We start from the raw sequence: 13,253 nt of genomic DNA on the forward strand, positions 1-13,253 counted from the left end.
TCTGTATAGTTCAATGTTCATTGACAATAAATATTGTTGTTTTTGAATTGTACTTTCTTTATTTGATTGGCAGTCAGTTGTTGATTACATGCAGACGTTGATAAAGCTACAGGTCACTTCAATATATATCACACTAATTCATAAAGCAAGTTAGACATTTTGATGTTCCGCACCTTTGCATGGGGACATTTTCTCTAACTGGACCTCGCTGAATTTGAGTTGAATACCCGTGATGTAGAGGAAGAGGTTTCAGAATGTTAGGATCTGACAGTGACTTTGAAGAAGAGGATGAGATTGAGCATCAGGTAGTTAATTAATTAATGTGATCTAACAAATGTAAAAGGGCAAATATTAACCATATATGCTGTTTATATTGCTTTTAATTGGGATGAAGTAAACATATGTTGAGTATTTTAACATAAAATTGTTTGATTGTGTTGAATTGAAACCCAAAAAGGCAGCGGGTCCACCAGACCCACGAACACTGGCTGAATAACAAAAATATGAACACCACACAAGGGTTAATCATATTAAGATTGGCTTTAATCAATTTTTGCTTTTAACTTTTTATTTATGTTATTATTTTTCACATATTTCTCTCCATTCTTCCTTCTGCCAACGTCTCATCTCTCTTTTGTGCGTACGCATGGGTCAAGAGTTTGCGTGGAGGAACGCACATTTTCCCGTCAAGTTTGATTTTTATAAATCGCAAAGATTGCTTTATAAATGAGGCCCCAAGGCCCTATAAATAAAGAACCACGTCAGATGTGTAATATTTAATGCAGCCGAACCGTTTATTACAATGCATTTATGTGATGACTTTCAAAGAGAAAAGCAAGCACATTAAAGTATGATTTTCTTTTCAACACATTTTTTTGTTGTATTTATCGTTTCAACTACGTCTCCCGAAATGCATTGCGAGTAACACATCCAATCACAGAGCTTCAACGATTCCAGAGGATCATGGGTAGTGTAATGTCTTCGTTCTATCCAAAACTTTTTTTTAATTTGATGAGTACTGCAGATATCACTGTAAAATCAACCGACAGTGATGAGATTACTCATCTCCGGGTGTATGAAGCGTGAGCTACGTCCCTAGCAACGACGTTACTATGAAAACGCCAACACCGGAAATACTGTTTTCACTCCGAGAGATGACGATACTTTACATGGACACTGGCCAATCTAAAACTTCTTTAGTAACATACGTAGTATATAAACATTTCCCTGGTGAGACCTGAACAAATCTTCGTATTCTCCACAAACTGTTGTGTTATAGTGAACCAAAAGTTGTGATAGAGGCTTGCTTGTCAACACCCGGGTATTTCTCCAATGGTTAACAATCCTGTGTAACTGACGTTTTGAGGGGGTGAAATCATGTCATCCTGACTGTGGAGGAAACCTCTGTGTAGCAATGCAGTGGGAGTCACCGACTCATGAAGGAGACACGGGACGAGCAGGAGTTCTGATGCCAAACACTGATATTTAATACAAGCAGAGGTGGGACCAAGTCATTGTTTTGCAAGTCCAAGTCAAGTCTCAAGTCATTGTTTTGCAAGTCCGAGTCAAGTCTCAAGTCAGGTTGGGCAAGTTCAAGTCAAGTCCAAGTCCTAAACTTTGACAAAACGAGTCATAAACAAGTCATTATGTGTTTTTCACCAAAAGTAATGACATTGATCAACAGAATAATACTTAATAATCAAATTGCTCTTTATTAGTCACATTAATAATTTAATAATCAATTTTCTCTCTGCTGGTAAAGTAACATGTTTTGTTCTATTTTAAGAGGGAACAATAAGGTAAGGCTACCGTGGCGGTTTGATTCAGAAGGAGTTTAATGTATAAGATCCCTGATGTTGAGGTGACCAGAATGTTTATTTCCACTGTGTACAACATGTTAGAAGGGACCCACAATCTATCTCTATGCAAGGGATAATGTGCAGCGAGACGGTCTCTATGGGGAAGAGAACACCTGGATCTAGATCCCTCTGCAGGTGGTACTTTAACTATATTTTGATGCTAATACTTTTGTACTTTTACTTGTAACATTTTGAATGCAGGACTTTTTATTGTAACCGGGTATTCCTACACTCTGGTACTTTTGTACTCAAGTACAAGATCTGAAATTCTCCCACCTCTGACAGTAAATCCTGAGTGGTTACCAAAATAAAGGTAACCAAAAAAGGTTATTTTCATTTTACAAATCCTGCACTCAGCTTTGCTTTCTCCAATATCATTGAAAAGCAGCCAGATGCTGCTTCTTTTTTCGGTTTTTGCTCATTTCTTGACTTTTTCCGATGCACTTGCATTTAAATCCGTCTCCCCGTCGCTCTGTGCAGCTGGCCTGTACCACTACACCTGCTGTGCCCCCCACCCTTCTTTCACATAATGGTATGATCCTAGTGTGTCCTCGCATATGATTGGCCGCATGGTGGCCCAGCTAAATAAAGTCCCGCCCCTGCCTGCAAGTATTCTCAGCAAGAGTAGGAGTGGCTGGAGATTCTGCTCTCCCCAACGGGAGTCTGCTCTTCTAGCGGCAGTTCGCGATCGGCGTGTTGGAGACCTCTGAATTAAATGATCAAGTCACCTCAAGTCAGAAGGCTCAAGTCCAAGTCAAGTCCCGAGTCATTGGTGTTCAAGTCCAAGTCGAGTCGCAAGTGTTTTGTGATTTTGTCAAGTCGAGTCTCAAGTCATCAAATTGGTGACTCGAGTCTGATTCGAGTCCAAGTCATGTGACTCGAGTCCACACCTCTGAATACAAGCATCGGCCGGAGAAATTCACATCACAAGTCACACAGTCCAAGGTTCTGACTGCATGGGCCTCGCATCTTGGTAGACCTTTTAACTAGTTTACAGAGAGTCAAATCCACATATTGGAGATGGGTGTAAACACATCTGCAGACACAGGAGATGTCTCTCACGTCTCTGGAGCTTAGAAAACCCCCCTTGTGCCCACTGGTGTCAGGCCATAAACCCTAGTATCAACATACGACTGCATTAACACATTCCTTACGGGAGATTAGAAGCAGGGATGGTCGTACATGTCAACACACAAAATAAGGTTAAATGTCTAGGAGTAAAGACAAAATTAATCCCTAACGTCTCCCAGTGGACCAACGGGACATGTTCACGTCTAGCCGTGATACCAGGTTGGTTTGGTCCTACCTAAGTTATTGTGGATTTAATTTTCTTAATTAAACGCCATCAACATTTCAACTTCTTGAAAACACGTCAAAGCATAAAGCCAAGTTTAGACTCTTGGTGACTCAATTTAATGGGAATTTAGCTGCCACAGTGAATACATAATATGTAATATAACGTGTGATAAAAAGTATTATTTCAGGACTGTTATTCATTAGATATACTCGCTGTAACATGAGAGAAACGTAACATGTTATAAGCCTTTATCTACGGTACTATGTTGCCAGATCAATTACTGAAAAATATCAAATGTAAAAAAATATATATGTATGGAGAAATGTGCATATGTTACTAGTGGGACAGTCAGACTGTAATACTTTCAAAAAGCAAACCGTTTAGTTGGTTTGCTAGTTAAACTAACCAGGGCCGCCCCTCCCTACACGCAGGCTGTGTTGGGCCTCATCTTGCGGAGGGGGCCTCATCTTAAGTATATCCTGTCTGATGTATGTGTCATAGCGTGGTGCTAGCGAGCATACCCACTCATCAAAGCTGGGCTCTGTCCCAGGAAGCAGGTTTGGATGTTTACACATGTTTAGTTGTGTGCAGGTCCATGTTTCAGATTTGGGGTCTGTCTGACTCAGCTCAAAGTTACACCATGATAGAACAGAGAGCACAATCAATAAGATGCAAAGACAGAGCCCGGTCTAATGTATGATGACGGAAGGGCCTTTAGGATGACACTCTCCGTTTGTCTAACAGCACCACACGCAGGTTTCGCTGTCCATGTAGGGTCAAAGAATCCTTTCATATGAGCAGATATATTCTCTGTTTGCATATTACTGATGATGCTTATACTTACCAATGAAGGAAGTAAAGGCTCAGTGTTGGAACCCTCCTTTTGTCTGTCCGACAGCTCCAAGCTTTCCTGTAACACACACACAGAAAAGAAATAACACAATCATCCTCAAGTGAAATTCATTATAGTTGAAGCACACTGCTCTGGTGTGACAAGTGAGCTTATGATGGCTAATGGTATTGCTCCATAACACACCTTACCGACTATCTTTTCTAACTTCATGACTCTTCTCCCCTTATGCTGTTGTTCAATTAGGTAAGCCCTGGATCTCACAATTAAGAATATTTGATATATGACGGGTCACAATCATCTTTCAGAAGTAAAACTAGTGAGCTGGACTTTTCAAGAAACCTTTTAAATTTACAAATCTCTACAAAGATCTGTAGAAAGTAATTATGAGCCTGCTATATAATATATGGTTTTTTTTCCCCATACAGCTCCGACGTTATCGGTTTTGTTATTGGTACTGGAGAAATGTAAAATATATATAAAACAGCTTTCATATTTATTATTGCTACATAAAAGTTACCTACATTTAATCGAACCAACTCTGTTTCTAACTTGACAATGCTCGTCTGCCATTTGTTTTTCTGCGTTAGCGCGGAAACACACGCAATTATCCGAACAATCTGTCCGAACAATTGGACAAACATCTGGCCAAGAGGCATCACATTGACACATTCATTTGGAGAAATGCAGTTTTCCACTTCCATCATTTGTAGCTCTGTGCCACAAATGTGAGTAACGTAATCACGTCAGTTGTGCAGTGGTGGGAGAAGTCAAGTACTCATATCTAGTGCTAATATAAAAGTAAAAGTACCAGAGTGAAGGAATACTCTAAGCCTGGTAACGGTGGAAAAAAAAAATCTCTCTCTCTCTCTCTCTCTCTCTCTCTCTCTCTCTCTCTCTCTCTCTCTCTCTCTCTCTCTCGTCTCTCTCTCTCTCTCTCTCTCTCTCTCTCTCTCTCTCTCTCTCTCTCTCTCTCTCTCTCTCTCTCTCTCTCTCTCTCTCTCTCTCTCTCTCTCTCTCTCTCTCTCTCTCTCTCTCTCTCTCTCTCTCTCATTATTACATGTCATGTCATGTCATGTCATTCATTTGTTAGTCGCTTTACATACATTCTGTAGGCTACTGTGGACAGTAAATAAAATAGGTTTTCTTGGTATTATAAGGAGATTTATTGTTGAAAATAAAGAGAAGTTCCTCTGAGTGATTCAAATATTCTACAGTGTTCCTCTTTTTAATTCTTAAACCGGAATGACTGGTCAGTGCTTCTCGGTTAGACAGAGGAATACACGTCCTTTAAATCAGAACTACTGAAGTCCGTGATCTCGGACAGGGACACGCAATGGTCAGCAGTGTAACTGTAACGTTTCAATACAAGTGTAAGCAGCCGTTTCCCGGGCCAGGGCCTACCTCGGCGGTCCTGAAGAACATGTTGTGTCCCGGGTTGAAAGGCAGTATTCCCCCTCACATGTTCACCATCCCAACAGGAACTCTGGCTGCTGGCGTTCACTTCCGCATGTCCACGCGTAACTGCTGTTCGTGAGCGCGTGCACACAGGTAAAGGTGAGCCGAGCCGCTGACGTCACATTTGTCATCAACGGACCCATTTAATGCTGCATTCAATGTTCCCCGGGAAAGATAGGAAACATTACTTCTTATATTAGGCCTACTTGCGCTGTGCTGCAGGTGAGATACAATACAATACAGCTTTATTTATAAAGCACTTTACACCTCCAGACCAAAGTGCTGTACAGGCAAATAAACAAAACAAAAACATACAAAAAACAACACAGCACAGCTCATACACCATAAAACAAGTAGAAGTAAAAACAATAGACAATTTAAAAGCAATAAAAGCAACACTCTAAAATATGTTAATATGCTAAGGAGAAGTGGTGGGTTTTAAGAAGCGTTTTAATAGCAGGCAGTGTGGCGGCCAGTGGCGGCGCCTGGCCTAGCCCCGGACAATAATATAATATAATATAATAGGCCGAGGCTACATTGACCGTGCTTTACGTGAACTTCATCATGACACAAGAGAGGACGGTAGGATGGAATTTCCCGTGTTCAGTGAATGCAACGGAGGCATGACACCAGACCAATCAGAGAGAAATAAACGTGTGATTGTGTCATTCAAACTCGGCTCTCTGTGTGTGTGTGTGTGTGTGTGTGTGTGTGTGTGTGTGTGTGTGTGTGTGTGTGTGTGTGTGTGTGTGTGTGTGTGTGTGTGTGTGTGTGTGTGTGTGTGTGTGTGTGTGTGTGTGTGTGTGTGTGTGTGTGTGTGTGTGTGTGTGTGTGTGTGTGTGTGTGTGTGTGTGTGTGTGTGTGTGTGTGTGTGTGTGTGTGTGTGTGTGTGTGTGTGTGTGTGTGTGTGTGTGTGTGTGTGGCAGCGCATTTCGGCCCAATCCCAAACCACTCCCTCGACCCTACCCCTCCCTGCGTGTACTCCGTCTGTAGCCACACTCGCAGCTCAACGAGGCTCCCTCCTGTCAGATGGAGGGAGTAAATACAGCAGCAAGCTTTGGGACGGCCTCCCCTCTCTCCGGCAGAAACAGGAAATGCCGTAACTGTATTTAACAACGGTTTCAAATCAGCTCTTAGACAAAAAGTTTAAATTAATAACTCAAATAAAACTCCAAACATCTTTCATTGTGTTTCAAAGCTCTTTTAGTTTTAAACCTGATGTTTATAAGCTTCTTATAGTTTTTGCAACGGTCTGTAAATATACACAACTTTATAATAAAATGCACACATTTACCTTTTTCTAGACTAAACACAGGTATGATCCTAAGTTAAAAACATATGAGGTTATTATGAGGTTGTTAACATCGCAGTTTATCAGTGGATGTTTGCTGGAACTACTTGTAAACAGCGTGTTTCCTGACGGACACACACAGCGTAACTCCGGTCACAGTATAAAAGGAACATGGGAGAAACCTCAGGGAGAGCAACAGAGGAGGGATCCCTCTCCCAGGACGGACAGACATGCAATAGATGCCGTGTGGAAATTGAAAAGATAATACATTTGCAACATAGGTAGTCCAACTGTTTGGAAATGCATGTGTGTATAATAGGAAGATGAATCCACGAGGATATCCATCCAGGACCACAGCCACGACTCAAGATCCAGGGCTCGCGATGCAGGACACAGGACCGCAGGATCATCCATGACTCAATAATGTAATACAAATTACACGGCTGTAATGCTAACTAACGTGCTAGCTACTAGCTAGGTAGCTAACTTGATCCAGCCACTCCTGGTCCTTTCATCCGACGGGAAGCGAAAGAACGAGCAAGACCCATTGCTGGTATGATAACAACCTGGTACTAAGCACACAGGCATCTTGTTAAAGTTATCTTATCTTAGCCAGCACCATATAGATGGCGCTGATCTTAGCTATCTCTTAGTGGAGGAAAACAATTGTGACATCACTTACGCGACTCTGTGATTTGTAGTCTTTCTAGTTGCGTATTTTTCATAGTCTTATATTTCAACAGTTTTACGACAAACTGTGATTTTTTTGACATGGAAATAATTTGTTAAGATTGACAAACATCATATGTAATTCATGGCACAATTCAAACGGGATCGAAAGATACGTTTTCTCTCCATTGACTTCAATACATTATTTTTCCGAAATAAGGTCCCCTGGACCGGAAGTAGATGGGCGTGACTTTGCCACTCTAGTGTGTTTCGCAACATGTTCTCTATGGCACGTCTCTACTGGGAATTGTAGTTTTAAAAGACGTTTTCGTTTTTCCCAAAAATTAGAAGTTGACAATATTAAACTGTGTACAGCCCTGGAGGTTTAGGCCATAGGAAACAAATTGGTGTGTACAAATTTAAAACATGTAATTACTAAATGGGTGAAAATCGCTTGTATCCATAATGGGCAGCATTAATATATACCCACATGACAGCTCATTGTTACTTTGAATTCTACTCCACTACAATTCAGAGGTTAACCTGGTATTTGTACTCCACTACATTTATTTTAGTTACTTTGCAGATTCTGATTAATGATGTGAAATATAAACAACCCTTAAAGCAGACTTTAGTTACACCTGAGTACAATTCAGGGAAAAGTGATTGTCAAGTGCCAACAATCAGGAGAGATATTTGATTGTTGGTGGTCGAGAAGACTAAACATTTATCTGCAGATCTCTATAAATTCATCCCTTTCATGCATGAATTATGAAAACCTCAGTCAGGATTTTTTTACCAAATGTTTTTATTGCTCTTGGGGCATGAAAAACAAGATTTGAACTTTAGTTTTTTTTAATCTAGTTTTTTCAAATAGATTTTATATGTCCACTCAGGTGGACAGTATGCGTTCAGGTTTTGAACTGAAGAGATGTATATTTTGAAAAAATGATAAATAAAGATGTGCAAACTTAAAATACATTATAATAACATAAGTATGTTGATTTACGGGCCAAAAAGATATTGCAGATGAAGCATTTTCAAGAATAACCAGGGCCAGGGGCCAATTTGAGTGCTAGTAGAGCCTCGCAGCGGCAAAACCATGCCGCGCAACCCTAATTGCGCCACTTAAGCCTCAGATGAGGCCCTCCTCCGCAAGGTGTGGCCCCCTCCACAAGGTGAGGACCCACACAGTCTGCATGACCTGCCTGTAGGGACGGCCGTGGGAACAACAGCAGCAGTACCAGTACGAATTGTAGAAATATAGCCAGTGATGCATGACGTCCTGTCACGATATTCATGTTATGTCACGTTTTCTATGTCTTGGTTTGGGTGTTTTGCTGTTCTCCCTGTCATGTTTTCATCCTGGTTTATTGTCTGGTCCTTTTCCCTGTGTTTTTCCTCCTGTCGTTAGTTTCCCTGGTGTGTCTAGTTGTCTGATTGTGTTCACCTGTTGCCCTTGTGTTTCTCCTCCCCTGCCCGGCTGTTTCTCGTCTTGTGATTACCCCTCCCTGTATTTAGTCTTGTCTCTTCCTGTGTTCAGTGTTGGTTCGTCTTTTGTTTGTGACTGAGTTCACCGTGGAGTGTTTTGTTTGTCCATGTTAGATATTAGCCCTTGAAATAAAGGTATTATCAGTCTTTTCTGCGTTTGGGTCCTACCTGCTTCACTCCTCGTATCACGTCCAATCAGTGGAGCGGCGCCAGGGTATGGCTGGGGTAGGCTACAGCCATACCAAGAAATGGCTTAGCCCTACCTTAGCCCGACCATGAAAAATGATGTTAAAGTAAGCATGTTGAGAACACGGATGTCGAAAATCTACCGGTCGTGTCCATAACACACAAACTGATCCTGCTGTAACAACGAGTGCAAGTTACTGACGCAATATGGTTGAGACCATTCGGGCTTATGCTAGAGGGGTGCAAGGAATAGTCTAAATAGTGGGAGAGTTTTATACACTAAAGGTGTGGAAATCAGCGCGGCCGCGGTCAGATCAAAATGCCTCCGAATGCAATTTGAATACACCTGCAGGGGTCGCTTTCCATAAAAGGATTGGCAAGATATAGATGGGTGACTTGGTCCATGTGGCTTTCTGTCGTCCATCTTGGTTTAGAGACATGTATCATGCACTTACACTGACTTGGCACTGAGAAGCAGTGTATGGGATGATGCAATAGGGTCCTATATAGTGGCTGATTGTGCAACTATGCAAAAAAATAATGCATATACAAGAAAACACATTTTGAAAAGCTGTCCACTGTAGTGACCTATGCATGAAAGGGATCATTACTTGTTATTCTCTACTACTAGTTAATTAAAAACTGTATATAATTTATATTTTGCACATCCCTTTCAAGATTTCAAGATTTTCAAAGGTTTATTGACATCATATACACAACTACGGTGTAGTTATGCAATGCATGAAAAACAAGAATACAGTTTGAAAGGGGAGTGATTTGTAAAATATCCATAAAGAAAAAAGAAATCTGATTACAGTTCTGTTTCATATGGGTGTTGAGAGATGTATCCATTGATCTCCTAATGTTGCTTTCAAAGTGCACCAGATTGATGCTTTTAACTTCAACATTTAAAAAAAAATCTCAGGACCCCAAATCCCCCTAGAGGAGGTTAGGTCCCCCCCCCCCACTTAAATCATGTTCACATGGATAAGAAACTAAATACATTTGCACACATCTTGTGTCCATATCTTTCTGTTTTGGTGGTCCTGCCACAACCGTGCACGTGAATGCATACGCGTGCCATGGTAAGATATCTGGATTAAGGGATTACTTTTTCTTTGCACAGCATGAAAGAAAATTAAGCCACGACTCAGGCTCCAGGGTTCATGATCTAGGACTCAGGACCACAGCAACAGGATCAGCCACGACTCAGGACCAAAAAGACATTTGGGGAAGCTGGGTTATTCGGAACATGAGATCAGCTATGTACACAGGTACAGACAGAGTCCAAGCCTATAGCAGCAAAACTAGGGGCTGAATCTAATCAGCCCCCCTAACTATAAGATTGATCAAAAAGGAAGGTCTTAAGCGCACTCTTAAAAACGGATAGGGTGTCTGCCGCCCGAACACAAACTGGAAGCTGATTCCACAAAAGTGGAGTTTGATAAGAAAAGTCTCTGGCTCCCATTGTACTTTTAGAGACTCTAGGAACAACCAACAACCCTGCATTCTTGGAACGTAATGCCCTAGTAGGACAGTAGGGTATAATGAGTTATTTAAGGTAAGATGGTGCCTGCCCATTAAGGGGCAGGCGCCCTTTTCAGAGCTGGAAGTGGTTCGACCTGTTGGACGCTATTAATGGCCATAGACCGGCCAACGTTGGGAGGGAGGGAGGCCTGGACTCTGCAACCGCGTTACTGGAGACCCTGCATGGTAAGTCTTTGCTAACGCTCTGTTATTTGCTTGAAAGCGTTGTGTCCCTATCTATTCTAAAGCTCGCTGCTAACAAACAAGTTGGCGAGAAGAAGAATTTCAAATTATATCCTATGTTCTATAGGGAGCCAGTGTAAGGCAGCCAAAACAAGAGTAATGTGGTCCCTTTTCCTAACTCTGGTTAGTACACGTGCTGCAGCATTTTGAATCAGCTGAAGCGACTTAACTGACTTCTTGGTACACCCTGATAATAAAGAGTTACAATAATCCAGCCATGAAATAACAAATGCATGGACTAGTTTCTCTGCATCGTTTTGAGGCAAGATATGCCTGATTTTTGCAATGTTACGTAGATGAAAGAAGGCGGTCCTAGAGATTGATTTTATGAGGGTGTTAAAGGATAAATCCTGGTCAAATATAACACCAAGATTCCATACGGTCTCACTGGAGGCCAAATGAATGCCATCCATAGTTAGTATATCTTTAGATAATTTGTTTCGTAGATTATTTGGGCCGAGTACAATAACGTAAAAAAAATGTAAGGTCATCCACGTTTTTCAGTCCTTGAGGCAGTCTTGAATTTTATTTAGATGATTGGTTTTATCAGGCTTGATTGATAAATATAGTTAAGTATTGTTTAGAGTAGGTGAGGTCCTGATAATTTATTCCGGTAAATTACTCTGACCTACTAATTGACCTGACCGAAGTGATTGAGTCTATGTAAGTTTACTGCTTGGCTCAGATCCACCAACGTCAGCAAGATCTCACCTCTATTAACTCCCCGAAGAACCAGGTTCAATTAACTGCTGTTTCAATTCAGACAACTCTTTTTAATCTGTTTAAGCGATCCCGAAGGATTTTGATATCAGTAAATGAGGTGTGTTCCTACCTAAACATGAGTGTGGCAGGGTGCAGTCTTACCTTTGAAGCAGGAGAGGAGAGCACAGATTTTATTTTTAGTTGTCCCAATCCAAAAGGTGAGATCAGTTTATTTGAAGAAAAATAGGTCCAAACTAATACAGAGTCTTTACCTTTTAACACATTATAATCATACAAAACATATCATGCTGGGGTTATATTTTTTATCTAAAACCTTAATTCATATTCATTTGATTCCCGTGCGTACGCCTTCCGGGTATACCTAAATAGTGTTATTAATTTGATTCCCGTGCTAACGCCTTCCGGGTTCTTCTAAATAATACTATTAGGTCTAAGCTTCCCATACGTCCAAATAACTTCTTCCAAGTAGATCTAAATAGTGTTATTCATTTGATTCCAGTACGTTCTTAATAACGCCTTCCAGGTCGATCTAAATAGTACTATTAGGTCTAAGCGTCCCGTACGTCCGAATAACGTCTTCCAGGTAGATCTAAATAGTGTTATTCATAAGATTCCTGTACGTTTCTAATAACGCCTTCCAGGTCGATCTAAATAGTCATAAGATTCCTGTACGTTTCTAATAACGCCTTCCAGGTATATCTTACCGAGAGCCATCTAACCCAGCTCTGACGGCCAGAGCTTACCGGGAGAGAGTATACCAGGGGTTTCCCCCTCTCTCCCCTCCGAATTCCAAAAAAGACAGTATTTTTATGCTCAAAAAACCGGATAGAAACCCCACAAACACCTCCTCTATACCCAACCAACATATTCTATTGGCTCTGGCATAAGACACACCTTCCCATGTTTGTGAAAAAAACAAAACATGACTAGACATATTCTATGGCTATGACATAACCACCTTTTTGAGGCCTCAATGTGTTTCTCCTTAAGTCAGGAGCCCCCCTCCCTGTGTTCTGCTGTGAGAGGAGAGGGAAGAACCTGCCTACTCTCTTTGGACAGAGAGTAAGGCATAAATCATTATAGGTCTTACACTCAACTTAACAAACCACTTTGTTTTGTTTATGCTGTAAAAACAGAAAAACCTAAAATATGAAGCATTTTCATTGTGGGTTATACAAGAATATAATTGGTTATATTTGATTATAACTAACTTTCGTTTTAAGTATTCAACATACTATGAAGCTCTCAACACCCTCTTTTTAAAACGCAAAGTTATCAAACAGCAACAACTAAAATTGTAAGCATACATACATATTCAAAAACCATCAAGAAGCATTCTCATTATGGGTTCATACAAGAATATGATTGATCATATATGATTTATAATTAACTTTCGTTTTAAGTATTCACTTCATACTATGAAGATCTCAACACCCTCTTTTTAAAACGCAAAGTTATCAAACAGCAACAGATAAAATCGTAAAAACACATAGATATTACATCCGTAAAACTTCAAGCATCAATATCATGAAAAGTTCTTCAGTATGTGTAATCAGGACGACCTTTTGATGAACCTGGTGTGAAAAACACCGAAAACCTAGTACCTCACTGGAATGTTCTTGTTATCACAGGTCTGGCACCCGAGTAAAAAGAGTCATG

The 13,253-nt window shown here is 40.8% G+C and overlaps 1 protein-coding gene across 1 annotated transcript in view; it reads right to left on the bottom strand.

Annotated features, from left to right (window-relative positions):
* Positions 1-5,510, bottom strand: part of LOC117465879 (anoctamin-9-like) — a 58,488-nt gene extending 52,978 nt beyond the window's left edge. Inside the window, exons 1-2 of the mRNA XM_034108948.2 lie at positions 5,411-5,510; positions 4,001-4,066 (exon numbers count right to left, since the gene is read on the bottom strand). Coding sequence (XP_033964839.1) covers positions 4,001-4,066; positions 5,411-5,431 — 87 coding nt within the window. The 5' untranslated portion in view covers positions 5,432-5,510. The remainder of the gene's footprint in view (positions 1-4,000; positions 4,067-5,410) is intronic.
* Positions 5,511-13,253: the final 7,743 nt, after the last annotated feature.

The sequence above is a fragment of the Pseudochaenichthys georgianus genome, chromosome 3 (genome assembly GCF_902827115.2).
Source record: "Pseudochaenichthys georgianus chromosome 3, fPseGeo1.2, whole genome shotgun sequence".
NCBI lineage: Eukaryota > Metazoa > Chordata > Actinopteri > Perciformes > Channichthyidae > Pseudochaenichthys > Pseudochaenichthys georgianus.